At 40.7% G+C, this 24,270-nt stretch overlaps 1 protein-coding gene across 1 annotated transcript in view; it reads right to left on the bottom strand.

The window, feature by feature from the left end:
- PTCHD1 (patched domain containing 1) overlaps positions 1 to 24,270 on the bottom strand; it is a 53,455-nt gene that overhangs the window by 4,765 nt on the left and 24,420 nt on the right. Inside the window, exon 2 of the mRNA XM_053579763.1 lies at positions 11,271 to 11,931. Coding sequence (XP_053435738.1) covers positions 11,271 to 11,931 — 661 coding nt within the window. The remainder of the gene's footprint in view (positions 1 to 11,270; positions 11,932 to 24,270) is intronic.

Here is a 24,270-nt window from a genome sequence, read left to right as displayed (position 1 = left end):
TCTTATGGCTACTGATACAAATTAGAATTCAGGCTGATGTCTTTAGGGATCTATTTGGCAGTGGCCTCTGTGGGAGAGAGCCAGGTGAGTAACCTCTTGCCTTAACTGCTTAAGGCCTTTGTCTCCCTGGTTAGTATTCCTGCAAAACTGGAACAGCAGAGGTATACTAAGTGCCCTTGTTCTGACTCTGTTTTACTGCCTGGGACCTCATCTAGCCCAACTTCTACCATCTCTCCTTGCTGGTGCTAGTCACTTCCCTGCTGAATCTTCCTCAGTTTTCAGGTGACTGCTACTTGTAGAGCCCACCAAGTGACCCACTGTGGCTTTCTATAACCCTTATCTTGGTAGTAGGATCAGCAGATCCAATTTTCTGCCTCCATGCTTTGGCATATGCAATGCCATTACTGAGGTTAATAAAATCTTTACCCTGTAGCACAATAGTCTTGTTTTTAAAAAGGAATTTAAAATCTCCAGCCAAGCATAATGTTGAACAAAGTGAGTCACTGTTATCTTGTGTGTACAATAACTAAGCACACGTCTTCCCTCATGCTCAAGCTGATATTTAAATCTTATTGTGAAGTCCTGGCCTCAAATCCAAATGCCCATTTCATAGTAATGATATAGGCCTGTTTCCTCAGAGGGATTTGGCATTTATCTTACTTTACTAGGCGTCATTGTACAGCTACTTTTTAGAGGTCAGGCCAAGACTGTCAATTTGATAACTAGTACTGTGGCCCTTATTAAATTGGGCCAAGGGAACTGTTAAACAGGAGACCCCCTTCTAAACTCCCCAGACACAAAGTAAAAACTACACTCATTGACTGGCATCCTGTTGCTAATTATGTTTTTGGTAGTAACATGGAGTCTTAGAAGCTATTAAATCTGTTTCCACTGTGTTCTCAAGGTGGACCAACTGACCTTTTATTAAAAGCATCTGGTCCCTTTACAATGAGGGTGACAAGAGAATTAATACCTCTGAGTCACTGGCACCCTGGGGAAACAATATTGACCATTTTATCTGGGGCCATGTAGACAAAGTGGTAGACGAAGTAAGCTTTGGTGGGCAAATCACACTTCAAAGGGTAACCATAAGTGGCAAATGAAGTTTTTTATGGTATTTACTTGGCAGAAACATATATATATATATATTTTTTTCCTTTTTTTTTGAAACAGAGCTTTAGTACTGAGTCATTAAGTATGATAAGAAAATAAGGATATATATATATATATATAGCAGAACTAGAATTAGTCATAAAGTAGAATTTAAATTAAGTCTGTTTTTCAGTCCTTTTAAAGATCAGCATGATGTTTTATAATGACATTATCTGACCCTGACTCTTGTTGGAAAATATAGTTAAGTATCCATTTTTTTTTACCATGCTGTTGAATAATCTTAAAGGCTAATTGAGACAAAGAAATCTGAATTAGTAGAACTATTAGATGACAAGAGTGAGGTTCTAGGGTCCAGAATGAAAACAATCAAACTTAGGAAAGGTGGAAGTAGGCCGTTAGCTTGTCTCTTGAATTCTATTGCTGCATTTTAAATGCCTTGTCCTTCTATAGTTTGATCTTTTGTACTGAGTCCTGACTCTTTTCACATATGTTCTTGGTTCAGGGGCAGCTCCAAATAGAATTCTAATTTCATTTTTAGGGGCTTTTGGAAACAATGCCTTTCCTTTGGTCCTTTTACTACGGGTATGTGTGTGTGGACATTCAGAAGAGGCCAGAGGAGGCTCTGAAGAAAAATCTGCTCTACCAGATCATTCAACATTTGTTGCTAGTCATTGTTGGCTTTGCCTCCAAAGGCCCCAAACACCCTACCTGATAGGCCAGATTCTTGTTTCTCCATCTACAACTCTCTAACAGATGCCTATACCCTAAACCCCAAACCCCAAACTGGAGTTGTATGGTGTCTTATAAGAACTCTTGGATTTCTGGGACTATTTCTGGGCCTCCTTCCTGAAGCTCAGTCAGTTAAGGGAGGAAGGAGTGCCATAGCTATGGATGCCTCCCAGGGTTTAACAGCCTGGGATAGGTGCCTGACTGCCTCTGGAGCCAGTTCACAGCTGGGTATTTATGTTAAAGAGGTCAGTCTATTGCCCTAAAGGAAAGCCTGACTGTGATGATTCTGTTTCCTGGCCCGGACTCAGGGGAAGACACATTCCAAGAACCCTAGAACAGGAGGAACAAACACCCTGCCACCCCCAGAATCACAGCTGAATTCCCTTTGGTTTTGGTCTTCAAGGGTATCCTTTTACATGCAAACTCCTCTGGGACAGTGGTCTCCTGAAGCAGCTTCCCTTTGGTGTGGGAAATGGGACAGAGAATGGGAATAGGGAGAGAACAATGAGGAAATGGCAGGTAGGAGAATTTCACAGAGACCAACTTCAACTTCACAGTTTTTCCTCCAGCCAGCCTTGGCCTTATCTTTTACTGCCAATCCAGAAACTGGGCCAATCAAAGTCAAGGCAAGGCAGAGAAGAAAGATTTTCTTAAGTTCTATTCCTCTGCACCTTTCCTCTCTCAGCAGGAGACCCTCTTCTTTAGCATCACCATCATCCATTGCTTTCCTAACACTGGAGCTGGAGTCCAGTATGAAAGACTCTGAGGCCAAACCTTACAGATGCAGGCAAACAGATCATTTTGGACTGACAATAATTTTCAGAGGTTTGACTACTGTTTCCTCCATTTTAAAAAAGGTATTTTAAAAGCAAAAGTATTGCTGTTTGCTTTGGGCTCTAGTTAAAAAAAATTCTCCATGAAGTTTTCTATATTCATAAGAATATAGAAATATTCTATATTTCTAAATATGAGCTTTCTATATTTCTCTATTAAGTCTGACCAAAGGGCCTATGTCACTGACACAAAGCATCACTTTGGCAAGGGACAATTTCCCATCTCCAGGGCCCCAACTCTGTTCCCAAGGACTCTCTGGTAGCTTGTGGGGGAGGTGCTACCTAAAATATGAAGTTCTAAACAGATTGTGAACTTGGTGATCAGGGGCCCTCTGGTGGTAATGGGAGTCATGGCTCATTATCAGAGGGGCAGGTTACAGCCCCAAACCTGGAAGTAAAAGACTGTATCATAGTGAGGGTGTCAGGAACCACTACATCCTGACATCCTCACATTCCATCAAACACCCTGGATGATGCAACAACATCCAGGGCTTCGATCACAGTATAAGGCTGAAGAGTTGCCAAAGGGAACTGTTAAACAGTGCATACTGATTCTGTCAAAGCTGGACAATAAAGAGGCTTTTAAAGCATTCACTTGTCTTTTAAATGCACATTCAAGATTTTGTTTGTTTTCTATTTCCTTGCATATCTGTATTGATACATGCATATGAACACGTGCGTGTAAGTAGGTGTCAAAACACACACACACACACACACACACATACATACACACACAGAGGTCCAAGTTCTAATTATTCATGAGTAAATGCTTTCATGCAACATGGGCTTGTAGTCGGGGCCTGGGTTAAGAACAAGAGAGCATCTCACCAATGTTCGGATATGATCTGTACCAGGGGTGTAATTTTTAAAAGGACGTTGTTTTATTAATTTTATTAGCAGTAGATTTTGGGGTTGTTATCTAGTAAAATCAAATACTAAAGGATTTAGGCTAATAGCTTTTCTTCTTTTCCAAGGAATTTTTATATCTGAATGTGCAGTTAACTTTCAAGTTTTGGAGCCAATGAAGAGGAAAAACAGCATAGATGATAAATAACAGGGATGGTGGAAAAAACTCAACTGGCTAATCCTCCAGCCACTTAAGGTGACTTTCAGGCACACTCACAGATTAAACCTCATTCTCACCCAGACCCTTTTCTGGGGCCTGACCAAAGCCTTCAGGATTGTTTATAATTCAGTAAGGTGAGAATCCACTAAAAATAGTTCAAAGTTAACCTAACTTTACCCAGTAGATAAGTCTCTGCAAAGTTGTAAAGTAAATCTTATTTTAAATTTATTTAATGTTTTTGCTATCAGAGACAGTCCAGGTGATTTTTTTTGTCACTATCTATGAATAATCATTGGCAAATTGATTTACTTTATATACTTGATTTTGTAAGTCTGATTTTTCTTCAGGCCCAGATTCTCCTACCTACCTTCCCAGTACACACAGCCACACATAGAGGCTGATTGATACCTTCAGATACCAGTCAAATTTTAATTCTTTCCACATTAGCAGGATTTCCTCATTCTTAATTCCTTAAAGTGAGGAATTGCTGAGAAGATGAGGAAGTGAAATGGGATGGTTTGCTGATGGATGATCTTTCAGTTTCGGTGTAAAAATGTTTAATATTATGAGTCAATGAAGCCATGTATAGCATGCTTGGGCAGTGCCGGATTTCACATATGGAAATAAAATAACTACATTCTTCTTGAAAAATCTATAGAGTATGATGCCTGAGCAAAGTATACTTAAAACATATTTTATCTCTTAGATGAGCTCCACCAAGTACCTCATGTTTATAAAATGCTTGTCTTTTGATGACAACCACACAAAATTCATGATTTTTTTGTGTGTTTTTTTTTTTAGAAGAAATCTGAAGTATATATATGTCTAGATTGAGTAACATCTATTTTCAGGAAGAAGTTCATTAAGTGGGTTACATTTACACTTTGCCAGTTATAAACATTTACTTTATAAGCTGAATTGTTTGGTTTATCCCAGCCTGTTTTGTCTCACAGTTAAGAGTAATAGTAAAGGTGTACTCTGCTCAAGTAAAGACAGATGTTCACCTCAGGGGGAATACACACAGCTTTTTTTTTTTGTACCAGAGAGTGGTTACATTTTGTTAATTCTAATCACAGCACTGGGTTTTAATCTTAGAAATTATTTGTCTTTACTAGATAGCTGCAAAAAAGACCCCTAGAAATGAATTTGCTAATAGCTCTTCCTTATTTAAAGATAAGGTAGATGTTGTATGTACACGCACTGTATAAAACCAGTAGGTATAAATGTGGCCCATAATATATGCTATGGTCATTGTACAGTATCTTTTCATATAGAAAACAGATGTAATATGTAGATACATGTATATGTGGAATATCCTATTCAAATATATTTTATATAATTACATATAAAATGTTTGAATATATAGTATATAATATATACAGAGAAATATATAGCATTTCAGGGGTCCTCAAACGTTTTAAACCGGGGGCCAGTTCACTGTCTCTCAGACCATTGGAGGGTCGGACTATACTTTAAAAAAGAAAACTATGAACAAATTCCTATGCACACTGCACATATCTTATTTTGAAGTAAAAAAAAACAAAACAGGAACAAATACAATCACACCGCCTCATGTGGCCCACGGGCCGCAGTTTGAGGACCCCTGATTCAAACACTATTACATAATATATATTATAAACACATTGCCTATGTTATGCAATATATTTGCATAATGTATGTATTATATGCATACATTTAAGTTCATAGCATGAACTTATGACACACCATATTATATATAACATACAATATAGCAAGTGTGATATGTATTATGCACACAGATTTTACACACACACACACGAGATGGACAGTAGGCTGATATGAAATTTATTTCCCTGATGAGCACAGAAATGTTAGTGCTGCTACACCAGTCAGTGCAAAAAGCAGGGGCTATAGAAACCCTCTTTTGGGCTCCATTTGTCTATATTTTGGTTCTGGGCTGATAAAGGAGTCTAGGTGAAATGCAGGGTTTCCTTGACAATGACTATGAGTCTGCTTGGGCTGTGAGTTCTTATAGACCCATATGGTCAAGATTGAGATTCTAGTCTAAATGTAGAGAGGAGGTGTTCCCCCTCATGTTCTATTTTAACTCAGTGTCCTGATCTTGTTTCTTGCTGCCTGACCTTTTCTGTCTGCCACTCCTCCATTTCTTAGGCAAAACCAGGTAGATAGACCATCCAGAGGAAACCCAGGGGTCCTGAGCCAAAGACAAAGCTCCCTTACATTCCTCTGCCTGAGTTCTACGTTTCTGGACCTGTGCCCCCCGTCCTACTCTTGTTTTACTTTATAGTTACGAATAGAACAAGAGAACTTGCTTTGTTCCGTCTCCCCAAACCAATTTATCTCCACCTGCCCCTCACCATAATATGATTGGTGAAGATAAAAAGGAAAGGGTGACACCTTGCCACAGCACTCTACCAAGGGCAACAAAGTGAGACTCTGTCTCAAAAATAAATCAATACATAAATAAATAAATAAAATAAAAAGGTGAGAACTAATCCCAAAATGAGATTATACAATCTCCTTGCAAATTATTCCCATAATGACCATGGGCCATTACAAAAAAAGGTATTCAAGAAACAAATTTTGAAAATATTATAAAATAAAATCTCTTATTTTAAAGCAGACATACCAAAAGATGTGAACAACAAAACTCTTATAAATCAATTTTTTTCAGAAACCACCGATCCTGTTATGATTGATAGCTAAGCAGAGTATTTCCACAGCATTCATTCTGCCCCAATGTGCAGATTGTCATATAGTTGCAAAGAATGGATTTTTATGATAATGTATTAGGTTGAACCATACCAAATTACCATTTTGTAGTTCAAAAATGGCCAGAAATGGTTGGATATTGGCAATTTCATATGGTTTAAACTTTATTATCATCCCCTCATGTTCTCATGACTTTAACAATATATCAGAATACTCATCAGGAAAGCAAAACCTTTCAGGTTTAAGTTTAGCGCAAAAGTAATTAAGAGTTCCAGTTTTTCAACTGGAATAACATTTCTTTAACCAATAATTTTTGCCCCTCCCTCTTTATGAGCTCCATATACTACATCATATTTCCAATGGGATCATATAAGAATAAATTCTTTTTTTTTTTTTTTTTGAGATAGAGTCTTACTATGTCACCCTTGGTAGAGTGCTGTGGTGTCACAGCCCACAGCAACCTCAAACTCTTGGGCTTAAGCAATTCTCTTGCCTCAGCCTCCCAAGTAGCTGGGACTACAGGCGCCCGCCACAATGCCTGGCTATTTTTTTGTTGCAGTTGTCATTGTTGTTTAGCAGGCTTGGGCTGGGCTTGAACCTGCCAGCCTCAGTGCATGTGGTCAGCACCCTATTCACTGAGCTATGGGCGCCAAGCCAAGAGAATAAATTCTTGAAGAACTGAACTCAATCTTCTGGTCTCTGCTAAATACAGAATGTACAGCTGAAAGCAGCCACATTCCCTTGCTATTATTCTCTTTCTAACACTAATTTACACCCTTTCTTCCTTTCACATCCTTGACTCTGAGTGGGCTGGTTGGATAATTCAAAAGGTAGGAAGAGGGCACCTGGAACTGACATTTGACCTTCTCAAAATCCCAAACATTTAAAAAAGGGCTTGAGGAGTATTTTTCATCTCATCCAACCTACTGAATCTTGATAAATGCAAAGTGACCCTTATAAATTAGATTACCAAGTAGAAATGAATACTATTCAAACTATATTTCACCACGAATTCAATCATCCCTTTTTAGCTGTACAGAATATACATGAAGCAATAAACTTTCCGGATGCAGAAGGAAGAAAACCTTCCTTCTGTTCTTTTCTATATTCTCTAACATTTCATCCCTTTCCTGATTTGTGTCTGTCTCATCCGCAGAGCTGTGGAAATATTAAGACTATAAGGAAAGCTTGCACATACAAAACGTATGCCAATTTCTTAAATCATACCAACTAGAGATCAGTGGCCTAAATCCTTATCCTTTATGGTAAATTCCATAACATTAAAATGATGAGTATTATATATTTACAAATGGTAATTCAAGTACCTCGCTACTTGATATCAATATAGTATAGAAAGAAGGGGCATTATTTTATGGATGATAAGGGGAATAGACCAAATAAACTCTTTTCCAAATTATGGTAACTAAAAAATGTCAATGAGCATTTATAATAGTGTAGACCTTTTGGGATTTCAGCTCTAAATAAACTTATCTGATTCATCTGGACAGAGGTTTTGCAGAAGTGGGATCGTGTAATATGCAAAAACTCTGCTTAAAAACATTCTAAATCATGATGTCTCTATGCTTACATCATTGCCAAAATGATTCATCTGTGTAGCATATATTCTTACTGCCAGAGATGTCACGTATCGTCTTGGCTAGAAACACACAGTCACATCCCATTATGGTGAACTCTTAAGAGTTTATCCAAATTCTTTCCTCTTCTGGAATTTTGTCAGGTTAATACTACTTGACACATGTGGTCTTAAAATTTTCCATTCTAAATCTACTGCCATTTTGGCATTTGGCTGAATTTGGCCTTATGTGACCAGAATCACACTGAGTATGTTTAGTTGGTTGAATTTTAAATCTGTGTTTATCACATTATAGAAGTATTAACAGCCAAGGAAATATCTGCTTTGAGACTGTAAGGTACTCTTCTTCCTAAATGAGGCTATATATATATTTTTATTTGATTTGATATTGCATTTATATAACATGCTAAATCAAGAAATTTTACTTAAATCTTCTTAGGTTAAGCATAGCCATTTTATGTTATAGACAGGCAGATTTAAATACTGGATGAACAGTTTATTGACTCTGTGTAAAACCATTAGCACTGCACTTCTCCTTGATCATCTGAAATATTTATTGGCATTTTAGGACTGGTCATCAGAACCCCAGAATTAAACATTGGCCTTGACTGCATCCTTTATGAACCTGTCCTTTCTTATATTTCATTTCATAGTCAAACTCTAAAGAATAAAGCATTTATCTGAGAAATACACGAAGGGCAAGCATCCTAAATCCAGGCACTGTAGGCTTTATGAGCATATTAAGCACCCATTACATCGTGCAAAGTATTTATTGCAAATGGGCCTTAGCTACTAAAATGTGTAGCTTCCTTTCATGTTGTAACTAAATAATGTGAGAACCCTTTGGGCTGGAAATATAAAGGTTGCACACTGATCGTCAGCAGGGAAAAGTGCTGTCAAATCAATGCACATAACATTCCTCACAAATTGCAAACGAGCGTATTGGGCACCTGGGGTGCCTGGTCTCTTTTACTGCAAATGCCATATTTTTCTGAATTGAACTCTGATGTAGAGTTCTGTGATGCCCAGTCTCCGTGTGTTATGGCACTGCTATTTGTGGATTTGATTTTTAAAGACACTCCCCTGCTAACAGCATCTTTTCATCCTACCATTCCTTATATCTTTTTCTCCGTCAGTATTATCTGGCATAGTCTTTTTTGTGTTGATTTTTACTTACAGTATCTTAAAATTCTTAAAGTATCAAAAAGTTTTTGATATTGTAATTTAATAAAATGAATTTTAAGAAGTTTGAATATTATAATTTCGTTTTACTTAGAAAAATTAATTTTTAAGATGTTTTATGTATTCTAATATGTTTTGGGCTTACTGGTAGCAATCTGGAATGTCATACAACCAGCACGAGTGGTCCTTCTGCTAGCTCCAACCTCCTTTTTTTTCTCACCTTAAGAACCTTACTATCTCCCTTCAGTTGCCCACCCTTTTCTTATTCGTTTGTCTTCCTCCTGCAAAAGCAATAACAAAAAACACTGTATTTTGAAAATTGAAAGCTAAAAAAAGCCCTGAAAAAAATCCCCAAACCATTCAAGCATGTGACTAATCGTGAGCAAAACATCTTAATTTAAACTTTGACTCAAGCCTTTGTGGAAGCTACTAATGCTCAGTCCTACTCACTCTTCAAGGAACAATCTTGCATTCCACAATCAACTCACATGGTCTTGGGGTTATTTTAAAAAGGGAAGTTGTGCTGCCTTTTTAGCAAACTGAATTCAGGAGGCAACACGGCAGCCTCCTGTGTTGTTTTCAGTAGTTACAAGTAAACTGAGAGAGCAAATTCTTAGGCTGCTCAGTCTCCTCGCAGTGCTCAACTTTTCACAAAAGCTATAGTGTATGTTTATTGACTAAGTCTCAATTCCCACAGGCCATACAGCATCGAGGGCAGAATGTAATTCTGTGGCCTTACAGCCCCACTAGCCCTGCTTATCATTTAACCATAACACAGCTGAGATTTCCTAAGGAAATTCTTGTCTTTTCGACTACTCCAAAACAGGGCAGGAGGCATACTAATGAGCTCAATCATGGTTATTTCTCAGTCAACGAAAAATGCCACTTCATTTGTCATGTTAGTATCTGATTCCAAATGACATTTTAATTTTGCTAAAAGAATTGATGAGAAGTTGCCACAGAAAAGGGGGAAAGCTAACTGCTTCAACACTTGGCCCGCAGAAACCCTGCCATCAGGCTTGCTGGGCATGCCATCTTTGATACCAGATGGACAGGGTAAGCCGATGTTATGACCACTATGGCTTTTTTTTTTTTTTTTAACCATAATCTCTATCAGGGAATTCCTGCAGTCCCCCAGACTAAATGCACCGGAAGCACACCGTAACCATTACTATCACTTAAAAGTATTCTCCTGAGTTCATACGAAGAATAGGAAGAAAGTTACCTTCCTACTGATGTCTCACTTGTCACTTTCAAAGTTCTTGTATATTTATCATGTCCTTTTGTGTGTTTGCATCACTCTGTTCAAGGTGGTGAAACTGAGAGCAGCAGGCACCATCGGGGCCCAATCCACGTGCCCTTCCATTCCCCATTCTTGAGCTCATTGACTTATTACTACAAAGTCACCTGAGGCCTTTCTCTGCCTATAGGAGTAGGTTCAGTCTTCCCTGGAAAGTGCTGGGGAGTTAACTACCCCAGGGAGTAGCCCTCAATGAACTGTAGGGTTTCTGGGTAAATAGCCTAGCCTCCTCACCCCTCAGGGAGGACGTCTCTGAGGTGTGTTTCGTAATGTCTCCCAAAGGTTCCCATTGGGACTGATTCATAGGTGCTCACAGCAGCCACCCAATCATTAACATACCCTGAACTGTCCATGATCCTATCTCACTCCCTCACTCCCATACTGGTGCTTCTGGGGTTCACCTCCCAAATAAACTACTCATATACAAATCCTTATCTTGGGGTCTGCTTCTGGGAAAGCCCAACTTAAGACCCTGGGGCACAGACATTACTATGTGTTAAATGTCACATAGGTACATAATGAAGACCAGGGGCTAGAAGCCAGGACTTTGGATTTCTGGTACATTTACCAGATTAGGTTGCTTCTTACTGATGACCAGCACTTTATAGAACTGGCTGCAGGACTTCTTGGCAAAATGAAGACACTACAAATGAAACGAAGTTGTTAGACGGCTACTCCTGGCCTTTCAAGAACACAGCACCACCCCCAGGAGGAAACAGAAAAATAAAGGGTAGCAATTACCTAGCATGACGAAAGGGACTCCTAGGAAGGTGGAATTGTATTTTCCACCAGTAAGATTGATGATCCCAGCTGCAGTCAGAGTGGCCAGGCTTATGGTCACCAACCCAAGCAGACCTAGCCAGGGTTTGCTGCGGACACAGTCCTGCATAGAGCAGCAGAGGATGGCCATGGTAACCACCAGGATCAGGCTGGTGACCAGGTAACGTTCTGACACGCGGCTGGTCTTCTGGAAATCTTCCCTCAGTGACGAGGACGTGTAAGGGTACATTTTGACTTTGCTGTTGGATTTCTGGAACAGTCTGACAGTGTCGCAGAAGCTGGACTCCCACCTCTCAGCCACCATGTCGTTAAGACTGTTGATAGACTGCAGGTAGTAGGTGAGCTGGATGGCTTCCGCAGATTTCACCCGGTCCTTGCTGTGCACGGTGACACCCCCAAGCTGATGCCCATTGTACACGGCCCTCCCATCCTTTAAGTGAGTGATTGGATACGTGATAGCAAAATTGGTCCGGTTGGTAGCCCGAGCATTCTTTAGCTCTTCCAGGACATGCACTATGTCATCCACGATGCAAGTCTTATCATTATTCAGGATACATATGTGGGCAAACGTGTAATTAAAGCCAGGCCTCGGAACCTGGATCTTGGTCACAGCAGCATGCAACTGTGGAGAAAAAAAATGACAGTGTTCATTACCAAAATTAGATGTTAGTAAGACAGACATTTCCTCTGTGGATTCAAATATTTCTGCTTTTTGTTTCTTGTAGGATTGAGGTCATTCATTCCATCTCTAAGCTAAAGAATTCAAATTAAATGTTATAACCTTTGATCAGAAATCGGTAGTAGGGAATGCAAAGCACACATCTGACCAGAGGTTCTCACAGTGTCCCCTAAACCAGCAGCATCAGCACAACCTGGGAGCTTGTCAGCAATGAAAGTCCTTAGTGAGGATGGTGGAGCCTAGGAATCTGGGTTTTCACAAGTCCTCCAGGGGATTCTGATGCAGCTAAAGTTTGAAAAGTGCTGCATTAAAAAAAAAAAGAGAGGCAAAGTAAGTACCTGTGAGGAAAAGTGCTGCATTAAAGTACCAGCATTATTTCCACAAGGTCTGTATTTGCAACCCAATTTGTCTATAATGTGTGAAAATCTTACATAGGTCCCCTGTTCAGTCTCCCTCTTGAACATGTAATGTAAAAAGCGAACTAAGGTGCAATTCTGAATGCACAGAATTAATTACAGTTAATCTGTATAAAGGGCCTAGAACTGTGTCTGGCACACATTAGGGGCTGTTAAATGAGTGCTTGTATTCTCATGTGCACTTTGATGGCAGGCAAAGTGCTGGTCATCAGCAAGAAGCAACCTAATCTGCTAAATGTCCCAGAAATCCAAAGTCCTGGGTTGCAGCCCCTATTCTCCATTAAGTACCTGTGTAGTATTTGACAGATAGTAATCTCTGTGCTTCCCCAGAAGCAGACCCTGAGACAAGGATTTGGATACAAGAAGTTTATTTGGGAGGTGAGCCCTGGAAGCACCAGTATAGGAGTGAGGGAGTGAGACAGGGTATGTTAAAGATTGGATTGCTGCGGTGAGCACCTATGAATCAGTCCCTATGCACAGTCCTCTGCAGGTCCATCCTTGGCTGCTGATCTGCAGGGTGATCTCTCATCTAATTCTCATTGAATTAGATGATCTCTCATCTAATTCAATCATTCTCGACTATTACAGACAAGAAGTTCACCTTGACAGTCCTTGCATTCTTTGGTTTTACTTGTCTGCAATATGTAGGAAGAGAGCTATAACTCTAACAGCCTGGCTGGGATACATGGGGACATGCTAAAGGAGAGCACTGGGATTTGTTCTGCACACCTTGCCCCATGTTGAATCTGCTGTGCCCAGGTACTGTATGCCTGCCATCAAAGTGCACGTGAGAATACAAGCACTCATTTAACTGACCCTACTATGTGCCAGACATAGCTCTAGGCCCTTTATACAGATTAATTCATTTAATCCTTCCATCAAACTACAACATAGGTACAGGTGCTAGCTTCATTTTACTGATGAGGAACCTGAGGCAAAAAAAGCCAAGTCACTTGCTCAAGGTCACCCAGATAATAAGGGGCAGAGCTGGGCTATACCAGGCAGTAGGCTCTGAACTTGTGCTCTTAGGCCCTCACCACACACTGGCAATGCCAGTAGCTGCATGAAGGTTCTTGCTAATAACTAATTCATGAATTTGTGTTTTTATTACCCAACCCCTAAAAACACAAGTGTTCAAGTTCAGATATATGTAGAAGTATGTGTAATCTATTGTCTAACATAAGAAGACAGGCAATATGTGGAGGGTGGGTAAGAGTGAGTGACTTAACTGAGCGACTACCATGTGTCAGGGCTTCATAGCTTAAATTCTCTCAACAATTCACTTTACAGGTGAGATAAGAGGCCAGGGGAGGGCATGGAGGGAGAGGTGGTAGGGCTAATGGTTGTCTTTTTAAATGGTTTCTTGATACTATTTCGGTGGTAGCCACATAGGTCCCTCGTTTAACTCTTTTGACTAGCCAGCTGCTTGCTCTCATGGTGGCTTTGCCTTCTCCGGATAAAACTTGGCAGGTCTGCAAAGGCAGGCTGGGGCAGACGCGTACTTGAGCGTTAAGTAACTGAGGGTATCTAGGACTGTGCCTAGCACTGAAAGGGCTCTCCCCAAAGCATAGATAGCCATTATTGCATAGCTGATGAACGAAGATCATTTCACATGTAAAGAAAATAGATTTTAACACACACAAGAGTAGTTGTACCGTAACTGTGCTATGACAGCTCATAATCTTTTGAGAATCTCTGTGACCCTGATACATTTTCTCAGATTTCTGTTCTAGACAGAGTATTTGTTAAGACATTTTGCTGTGCACATGCCTGGGTGAGTGGGATATTTTGCTTTTAAAAAATATCTGAGGGGTACCAGCTGTCTTTTCCTTAGCACAGAGCATGAGTTGTTGATCTTAATTTTCAGTGCCTCTTTCCCCTCATCTCTTCATGGGTATCAATCTTCAGATTCACAAAACATTCTATTACATTATGTTTGCCTGAAATATTTTGAGTTCTTTCATATATTTAAGTGTATATATATACACACACACACACAGAGAAACAGATAGATACACAGGGACACCTAAGGGCTATTTTCACAACCCTAACCATATGCTAATTGCTTGTTTTGATGCTTTAGGACTAACAGTGAGCAAAATGTCTTCAGTGGTTTTGAGCTGTAAAAGTGTGTTTTTAGCCATTCTTCTCTAAGCATGGCCCAGTGAATTTTGATTAAAAGAACTCCTAACTATAAAAAATTTCCAAAATGTAAAAGATTATTTTGGACAAGAGAAGAGCCAAGAGGAATTTAAAGACAAGAGAGTTTTAATAAGAGTTCAAAGAAAGACTTTGGGAAAAGATTCAAAATAGGCTAGAAAAGGAGTGGTATTGAAAGCATGCATATGTGTAATATTCAGTGCATTGTTTGTTCCCACGAGCAGTGTAATAAATCTTCCTTAGAGTGATTACTAAATATGTCAAGAGAAAAAGATTGCCAAATAAGATGGTGTTAAGCCACAGGGCTGAACCCAATTATAGCAAGGGGGATATTTTCCATCCATTCTCTAAGGCAACCATGCCCTGCTGAGTGGGGGGTTGTAAACTATTTAGCAATCTGCCAACTCTGCAGATCTATTGCTGTGACCTCTGGGACCATACCTTAAAGAAAGCAGACCCCATGTTAACCCCTGTACCACCAGACCACAGGAAAACGAGAACCTTACTGAAGTCTGAGAGGGAAGTTTTCTTAACTCAGCACCAGAGCTGTCTTGACTTTGTGATGGAGTGGTGGGTAGAACATGTGTCACTCTTGCTTCTGAGTGGCAGGGTAATACAGGATGACAAAGCAGCCAGGCAGAGGGTGTTGGTAGAGGCCACCCACCTGGTGGGGGGAGCCTTGACATTCTACTGTGGGATGAGAGGTGAGAGGAAAATGAGAGGCATGGGAAAGGAGAAGTAAGATGGACTCTCTTCTATGACTTCTGAAATGGCTCAGTTCTGAGTTTTGGTTCTTATGACTACACATCAAGCACACACAGTCCAGTCTTGGACATCCACAAAGTCATGGACAGACACGCAGCACATGCTACCTGAACATCTACCCACACAGGATTTTAGGATGTCCTGGATTTCCTGAAGGGGCCCCACTCAGGGCAGTAGAAATATTAGATGTTCTAAACTGTGGTACCAAGTACATTCACAGGGGGAAAAGGAAGCTGGAGATCAAAGCTATGCCTCAGATAATATACAAAATGTACAACTGCTATCCACACAAGCTTCATATTGAATAGGTAAGACACTCTTCTCAGAAAAGGAATGGAAAATGACACAAAGTCATAGTTCTGACCCTTAACATAGTCTGAACCTGTCATGTGAATCAACATATAGTCCGTGTTTCTATTGGTATGTACAGATTCTAGATGATTCACTCAACACACATTCAACAAGTACTCATCAAATCCCCTATGTTGCCAATAATAGGATCATTTATCTGAATTTAGTGTACTTACAACTTGCTGGGAAAATCATCTGAGACATAATGTCCAAAACAAAGGGAATAGCCTGACAGTAAACAACACCACGTGCTTTGTACTAGTAAAGCCCAACCAATGTCAATTCTGATCCCAATATCCTTTATTATTATTGTATTATTGAGAAAGAGGCTGCACTAAACATTAAATTGAGAGTCATTCTAATGCTCTGAATATATCATTTAAATTATTAGCTGCTTTGTTCTCATCACCCATCAGGTTAAGAATGATATTATTATTATAGTAGTGCTTTCTGTACAGTTTTTAAAATGTATTAAATACAAAGAGTCTATGAAAATGGTTCAGTAATTGTCCTCATTTTATAGCTGGTGCAACGAAAGCCTAAAGAATTTCAATCACTCACCTAAGATGACCCGGTTTAAGTAAAGGGCAGATCCAGGATTCTAAGTCAAGTCTTACTGCATAGCAGGACACTTACTCCAAACCAACACAAATTGAGCAGTGAGGATGTAGGGAAGAACAGTCAGCTCACCGGGTTCAAAATGACTGAGCTGTGGCACAGTCACACGTGGACACATGGGGTCTGATAAGAGCTAACAGAAATAATCCAAACAGCCAAACCACACTTCTGGATGGCAGTATTCCATGGCAATTCTAACAAGTAACGAAGGGGATGGGTTTTGAGTTTACTGATTTTTCTTAATCTCCATCCAACCTCTGAAATTACTAAATAAAATTTTTTAAAGACAGGCTTAAGAAAACAAGGCTATGGGACACAATGGGATCCAGTAATACGAAGCTGTGGCTTCCAGTATGGCTCCTGCCACTTACCTTAGGCATGTCAGAGACCTTAGGAATGTCACTCTACTTCAGCAGTTCTCAACCTGTGGGTCGCGACCCACAGGAACTGTATTAAAGGATCACGGCATTAGGAAGGTTGAGAACCACTGCTCTACTTCTTTAGGTCTGAGACTTCCCATCTTAGATTTATCAGTTTAAAAAAGGTGTTGATCGAGCTAATCTTTAAGGACAAACCCTTCCAGTTATAACGCTACATAATTCTAAGATGAGTGATATCCACAAGCTGTATAATCAGGTACTGGGTGAGAAAGTTAACTTTGTAAACATCAGTTTGAGATTTTATTATAGCTACTTGAGGTACGCCTTTCTGAAACACTTAAGTTCTTTTTTAGGGTAATGACAGACCTGATAGTAGATGAAACCCAGAAGGAAAACAGGGTAAAGAAAATAGGTTTACTGAAAAAAAAACAAAACGTAACAACAACAACAAAAAAAAGATTCCCTTTTCTGAGTGAATTCGCATTCTGGGGAGGCACTGGCTCTTCTAATCCCCTTCTGCCAGAGCCTGGGACAAAGCCAGTGTGGGCTGCCGGTCACGACAGGCCAGAGTCTAATTTCCTCTCTGCCTCTCCTTGGCACACTCATATCTTCCTCAGAATACAGCAGGGACACCTTGTAGAGCAGAGTACAGAAGGGATCTGGGAGGAAGGAAGTATCTGCTCCTGAGTGGTGACTAACATAGGAAAAATACCTGTGGGTTAGACAATCTTATACAATACCTTTCAGCTCCTTTGTGTTTGTTTCTTGTTGAAAAGAGAAGGAAGCCAGGAAGGCCACTCTGCCCATGCAGGGCAAGTAATGTGCTCCGGGAGCAGGCTCAGGCAGTCTTCAGGAATCTCATGTGCTAGGGAAGACTAGGAGGAGGTGCGGGTTCCCCAGGTTCCAGTGGGATTGAGTCTGATGATCCCCCCCTTTATGGGCTGCCTTCCCTTCCTGGGCTCACATTCCCACCCCTGCTTCTGCTCCTCCCAAAGAAGATGCATACATTTTAAAAACGTCAAAAAGGAGACTGGGGTTTGCCTTCCTAACCTATATCACTTGCCCTCAAATATTACCTTCCAAATGACACTAAGTCAAAATTACTTAAAAATGCTTTCAAGGAATATCTGTTTTTCACCCCTAAATGAAATGTTTTCCTCACTGAATCCCTCCAAATCCCAGGTCTTGATCTGGGTCTATATTCTGCAACTGTAAGTGGGCAGGGACAAATTGGCAAGGTATCCTCGCTCAGGACGCAAGCAAACACCTTGAAGTGGATGGGTCTGGCTGCTGCAGTTCATAAATTACGCTAGCTCCCTTGGTGTTATGTTCTGTCTTCGCATGATCTCACTCTCACCCACTCTCTTTCCTCTTCTTTTAATAGAAATGCATTACATCAGAACACCAGAAGTCGCAAGTTGGGGATTGTTACCGTGATTCATTTGTAGTGCAGCCAAAAGCAAGTTAGTCATCTCTTAATAAGTGAACAGAAATATCATTCTGCCTTTGAAACATTACATTTTCAGAGGACACCAAATCTAAGCGGTGGATATAGCCAAACAAGTGACTATCTATCCATACGCTTCCTCTGCACATGTGTGTCTGGTGTCATGCTGACTGGCTCCAGTGACAAAAGACAAATGGTCACCTCTGTCAATACTGCAATGTCAGTGCAGGTCCGGGAGAGTGGAATGTTCTGTTTTGCTCCTTATTTTACAGAGGGGTAAATACACTTCTTGCGGGTGTTGACACTGAAAAGCAGCCAAGGCAGCCCCACATTGTAATTCCCCAAACAAGCTGAGTTTGTCTTTGCAGCCTTGGCTGGAAAAACAAAGTAGCTTTGGATTTGAAGCAGATAAATCTGAGACTTTAGAAACAAAAAATAGTGATGGTGAAAAAAAAAAAAAAAACGCAATAGCAATATCTCATTGTAACTTTTGCCTGATTCCGTATTTGTCCGGATGAGAAAGATAATACAGTGAACCACAGGTCCAATAATCTATTTCCATGGTCTGGGAGAAAATCTCCCTTGGTCTTGATTTTTTAAAAAATCCTTGATACCATGAAGACACCTGGCGATCTGTAAAGTTAAACTTTCCGATTAGAGTGGTTATTTTTTCATTCTCTAAATCCTCACTTGAATTTTAGGGTCAGTTTTAAACTCTACTTGAACAAGTTTGTGGGTGATGAGGAAAGGCTGCTCAGAGAAATGGGAGAATGTTAAAGCTGACTGCTGAGCCAGACTGCAAAGGGAGGGCCCAAGGAGCCAAATGTGCAGGAAACAGGCAATAGTGGTCTTAGGACTTGGCTAGGAGACCACAAATCACTATGCAAGGAACAGGAAAAACAGAATGCCAAGGACATTTAGGTCTAGAGTCAGTCAGCAGGCTTCGGTTTTAGTCCTGGTTTGGGGTCTTCCTGGCCATGCGACTTAAGAGCTGAGTAAAAAGATGAACCTGTGAAACCATGCCACTTCCCTGCTCTAAATCCCCCTGGGTTTCCCATCATGCTCAGAACAAAAACTCAAGTACTGACTACGGCCGATGACATGAGACAGCGTCTGTGTTGTCCTGCCCCAGACTAGCATCTCACTGTTCCCACATTGCACTCCTTGTCTGGCTCTTGATTCTGCCCGAAATGGTCTTCCTCCAGAAAACCTACAAAACCACATTGCACTCCTTGTCTGGCTCTTGATTCTGCCCGGAATGGTCTTCCTCCAGAAAACCTACAAAACCACATTGCACTCCTTGTCTGGCTCTTGATTCTGCCCGAAATGGTCTTCCTCCAGAAAACCTACAAAACCACATTGCACTCCTTGTCTGGCTCTTGATTCTGCCCGGAATGGTCTTCCTCCAGAAAACCTACAAAACCACATTGCACTCCTTGTCTGGCTCTTGATTCTGCCCGGAATGGTCTTCCTCCAGAAAACCTACAAAACCACATTGCACTCCTTGTCTGGCTCTTGATTCTGCCCGGAATGGTCTTCCTCCAGAAAACCTACAAAACCACATTGCACTCCTTGTCTGGCTCTTGATTCTGCCCGGAATGGTCTTCCTCCAGAAAACCTACAAAACCACATTGCACTCCTTGTCTGGCTCTTGATTCTGCCCGGAATGGTCTTCCTCCAGAAAACCTACAAAACCACATTGCACTCCTTGTCTGGCTCTTGATTCTGCCCGAAATGGTCTTCCTCCAGAAAACCTACAAAACCACATTGCACTCCTTGTCTGGCTCTTGATTCTGCCCGAAATGGTCTTCCTCCAGAAAACCTACAAAACCACATTGCACTCCTTGTCTGGCTCTTGATTCTGCCCGAAATGGTCTTCCTCCAGAAAACCTACAAAACTCGTCCCCTTACTTCCTTTACTTCATTGCTTAAATGCAATCATCTTCCCTGACCCCATTCCCAATTTTAAAAAGGTAGCATCCTTTGCCATGACCATCATCTTTTCTTGTTCTAATTTTCTCATGGCCCCAATCATAATAGGACATTATCATATGTTTCGTTGTTTCTTTAAATATTAAGGCGGTATAAATATTTTCATTACACGGCTAGCTTTATAATGTTTTAGTCAGGGCTGTAAGTGTGCCTATCATCTGAACATTGTTCATTGTACCCATTAGGTAGGCTTTTATTCCTCCCCTCCTTCCCCCAATTCCCTTTTTTGATTTCCAACAGTTTTTCTTTCTTTCTGTGCCCATCAATTAGTTCCAATTTAATAATGAGTACATGCAGTGATACAAGATGGTCATCAGATACGGAGAAGAAAGTACTGATCCTTATTTCTTTATTCTGCTGCCCCCCACTAGAATATGAGTGGTGCCGTGGTGGAACCTCTGTTTGGTCCATCTCTACATCTCTGGCACCTAGAAGAGTGTCTGGAACACATACTCAATAGCTATGGATTAAACACATGAATATAGTAATCTCATGAGTGAATGGGCTTCAGTCCGTCTCATGTGCATGATGACGGCCAAAGGACGTGATGGATATGCAGACGTTGTGTAAACTTCGTCTGCATTACATTGCGTGCTACGCAAATGTAATGACTTTATTATACAGCAGGCAGCATGGATAACATCTCCTCTGGTTAGTGGGCTTACAGATGTCCAAACATAACCTAGAGTTGATTCCTGATTGTCCTGGACCCCTGATCTTTCCTAATTTGACATCTTATGCTTTTGTGGGAAGGATGTGAGTTATGACATTAGAATGCCACAAGTTCAAAACCTGCCTCTGTGGGACTAGCTGTGGGACTGTAGCAGACACAGCTGGGCCCTGCCCATGTCTTACCTTTCCTGCCTCAGTGCACCACGCCTATTTCCAGCCTGCTATGGAAGTGCTGGGGAATTAACATGCTGTCTCAATCCCAAGCAGCCTAGACTTATGGCTAAGACAGTTTGTGCAGCTCACGTGCCCCCCCAGGTAGGATAACCCTGCAGCATATATTCCTCACCATGTCCCAGAGTTCCCCACAGGGCAACGGGCTTGACAGTGTCTCCAGAGCTGGCTGCTTCCTGTCACTGCCTCCTGTCACTGTTCTCAGAGCTTCCTGGGATTGCCTTCCATACTACTTGCATGGAGTCCTTGACTCCGGGTCAGCTTTTGGGGGAATCCAAACTAAGTCAATGACTTTAGGCATTTAATTCAGTTCATTACCTGTAAAATGGGGATACTCTTTCTTATGATAACCTACAGAAGGTGCTTGGACTGGCATTTAGTATTAGGTCAAACCATATAAAATTGCCATTTTCATAGGTTAAAAACCAGACTGACCTTCAGTGAGTGAGTGTTCTTTCCCCCTCCTGACCCCTCCTTCTCCCCAACATTCCTGTCAGAACCTAAGCTTCCCTAGTGTGTGTCAGAAAAATGTTTTTCGCTTCCAAGAAACAATGTGGTGGTACCAGGGCAGGCTTTTAAAAAACAGACAACAGTTTGGGGCTTGGAGAGGGCACACAAATCTACTCCTTCCCTTTTCCACAAGCAAAAGTAGAGCTGCCCAAGTTCGGGCATAGGTCCCCACGTGCAATTTGTAATTAATACTTTTTTTGTGAGACAGAGTCTCACTTTGTTGCCCCTGATAGAGTGCCATGGCATCATAGCTCACAGCAACTCTTGACTCAAGCAATTCTCTTGCCTCAGCCTCCCAGGTAGCTGGGACTACAGGCGCCTGCCACAACACCTGGCTATTTTTAGAGATGGGGTCTCGCTCTAGCTCAGGCTGGTCTCAAATATAATTCATACTTTTAGTAGTTTTGGCTTAAGAAATCAAAAAATCAAAATGCCACATAATGCATGTCCCTGAAATGCCTGAAACTGTGAATAATTAATAACAATGTTAAATCTAAAAAATGATGAATGCATGTCTCCATCAGATGAGCTCTTCAGCATGTTTCTCCCTTGAAAGGATTTTCTAAGTTTTTTATGGGTACTGAGCTTGAGAACAGTAAGAATTATGGCTAGTGAAAAAAAGAAGAAAAAAATCCCACTTAATGACATATTAACAGCTCTCCTGAATGATGGACCATGAGCCTTACAAGAATGACTTGATGTCATTCATAAAAGAGCATTTTTTTCCCAACAATTTTTCTGTCCAAGGTTCCCATACAAAGCTACTGTTCTTAAAAATTGTAGCAGCATTTCAGCCACTGTCCTCTTTTTCCTGTTCTGAAGAGAGGTCTTATAGAGCAAAAAGTCAAGCTATGATAGTTTCTGTGATTCAGCTTGCTGAGGCCTTGACCTTCTGGGAGGTGCTGATGTTGGTGGCATGGTTTGGTGTGATAAAGGTACACTGTCTGAGCTCAAGCTCAGCTTTTAATTTAGCAGATGTATGATCTTGGACACCAATCTGTTATTTAATGGTGCCTCAGTTTCCTCATCTGTAAAATGGGGACAATAGTACCATCTCATTAGAATTGTTGGAAGATAAATGAGAAATTGGTGTGAACTGCTCAGTAGTGTCTCACACGTAAGTAATACCCTGGAAATGGTTGACAGCAAAAACAAAACCCCACTACTATCCTCTGTTTTGCTTTGCTCCACCTCAATTTTGTTACACTTACATAATGGAACTTCCTTAGTTGTTCTTGAAAAGCATGTTTATGAAATGCAAAGGTGACAGATTTTGCTTACATCTTTGCTGAGAGAATAAGGGATAATTGGGGCTAGAGGCATGCATCAGTATAAATATTTGAAGAGAATAGCTGAATAGGAATAGTATGTGTTCAAAGGTGGCACTTCTGAATTCCATTATAAGCTTGCAGCCTGAAAACTAGTCCATCTTCTTCAGGTGAGCCCCCTGGTTAGATTACCATGCACAACCCCTAGACCAGGCAGGTGGGCATAAAAGAAGGGAACGAAAAGGTATTAAGTGTCTATTAAGTGTTGGACATTGTATAAAGAATACTACATCTATCATCTCATTTAATCCTTACAGCAACTCATTTCTAAGTAAGGAAATTGAGTCTCAAGAAGCTTAAATAACTTGCTGAGGGTTAAGTGGATCAGCCCAGATTTAAATCCTGGGCTCAGAAGTTTGTCCCCTAATGGGAGTTCCTTTGGCAAAATCCCCTAATCTCTCTGCTTTGGGCATTTCAATACTGATAAATTTGCTTTCTGGTATTAAGCTTAAGAGCAGGTGGCCCACAACATGAGATGGCGACCATGCAGCAAAGTCAAGGGGTCACATATGACAAAGTAACCTAGGAAAAGCAACAAGATTCTGACCTGTATTGAACAGTGAAGGCTGGCAAATGACAGGTATTTATAATAGAAACCTCAGAGACAAGCCAGGACCCCATTACCAATGACAACCATGCTCAACCAGCTAGAGATGAAGAAAACAGATGTGAAAAGAGACAAGACGTTCATCCGTCTGGACAGCATCCTTTGCATCATGTCTGTTTCCTATGTTACCCTTCCCCACCCAGATACACACATAAGGGCAAAGAAAAAACAAACAAAAATTTACTGAAAATATTAGCAAAAAGGCCTGGCAGTATGTGGATATATCAAAAACATCAGAATGAAGTTAGGGTGTTAGTGGACTTGAGTATCATCCCTCCCTAATGCCCATCCCTCATGAGGGCAGGGGCTTTTTCTGTTTCATTCAATCCCATATCCGAGGCACTTAGAATAGTGCCTGGCACAGAGAAAGGGCCAACAAAGATCTGTTGACTGAACCCTCAGTGTTTGTTTCTTCTTGCTGATTTATATTTTCTCTGGTGACAGTGAATGATATTTCATTTGTACCCAAAGGTCATCATGCTACATGCATATAATTTACATCTTAAATAAACAGATGACATTGAATTTGGTCCTGTTGCTTACATGCTACAGACAACTGGCTGGTCTCATTAGACAAATGGATATGGTTAGACTATAATCTAAAAACTATAAGAGCAGAGAAACAATTTAGGTAGGCAATTGGGGACTGAAATAATTATGTGCTATGCTTAATTATAGGGTAGTTTGAATTTTTCATGTGTATTTGTTTTTTGGGTTTGTTTTTGATTTTTTTTTTTAAATAAGGAAGTCTAGAGACTAATATAAAAAAATCCTGTGTGCCTACCACCCAATGTCATGTCTATTT

This window comes from Nycticebus coucang, chromosome X (assembly GCF_027406575.1).
Source record: "Nycticebus coucang isolate mNycCou1 chromosome X, mNycCou1.pri, whole genome shotgun sequence".
In the NCBI taxonomy this organism is placed as follows: Eukaryota; Metazoa; Chordata; class Mammalia; order Primates; family Lorisidae; genus Nycticebus; species Nycticebus coucang.
This window is presented reverse-complemented; position numbering and strand designations above follow the sequence as displayed.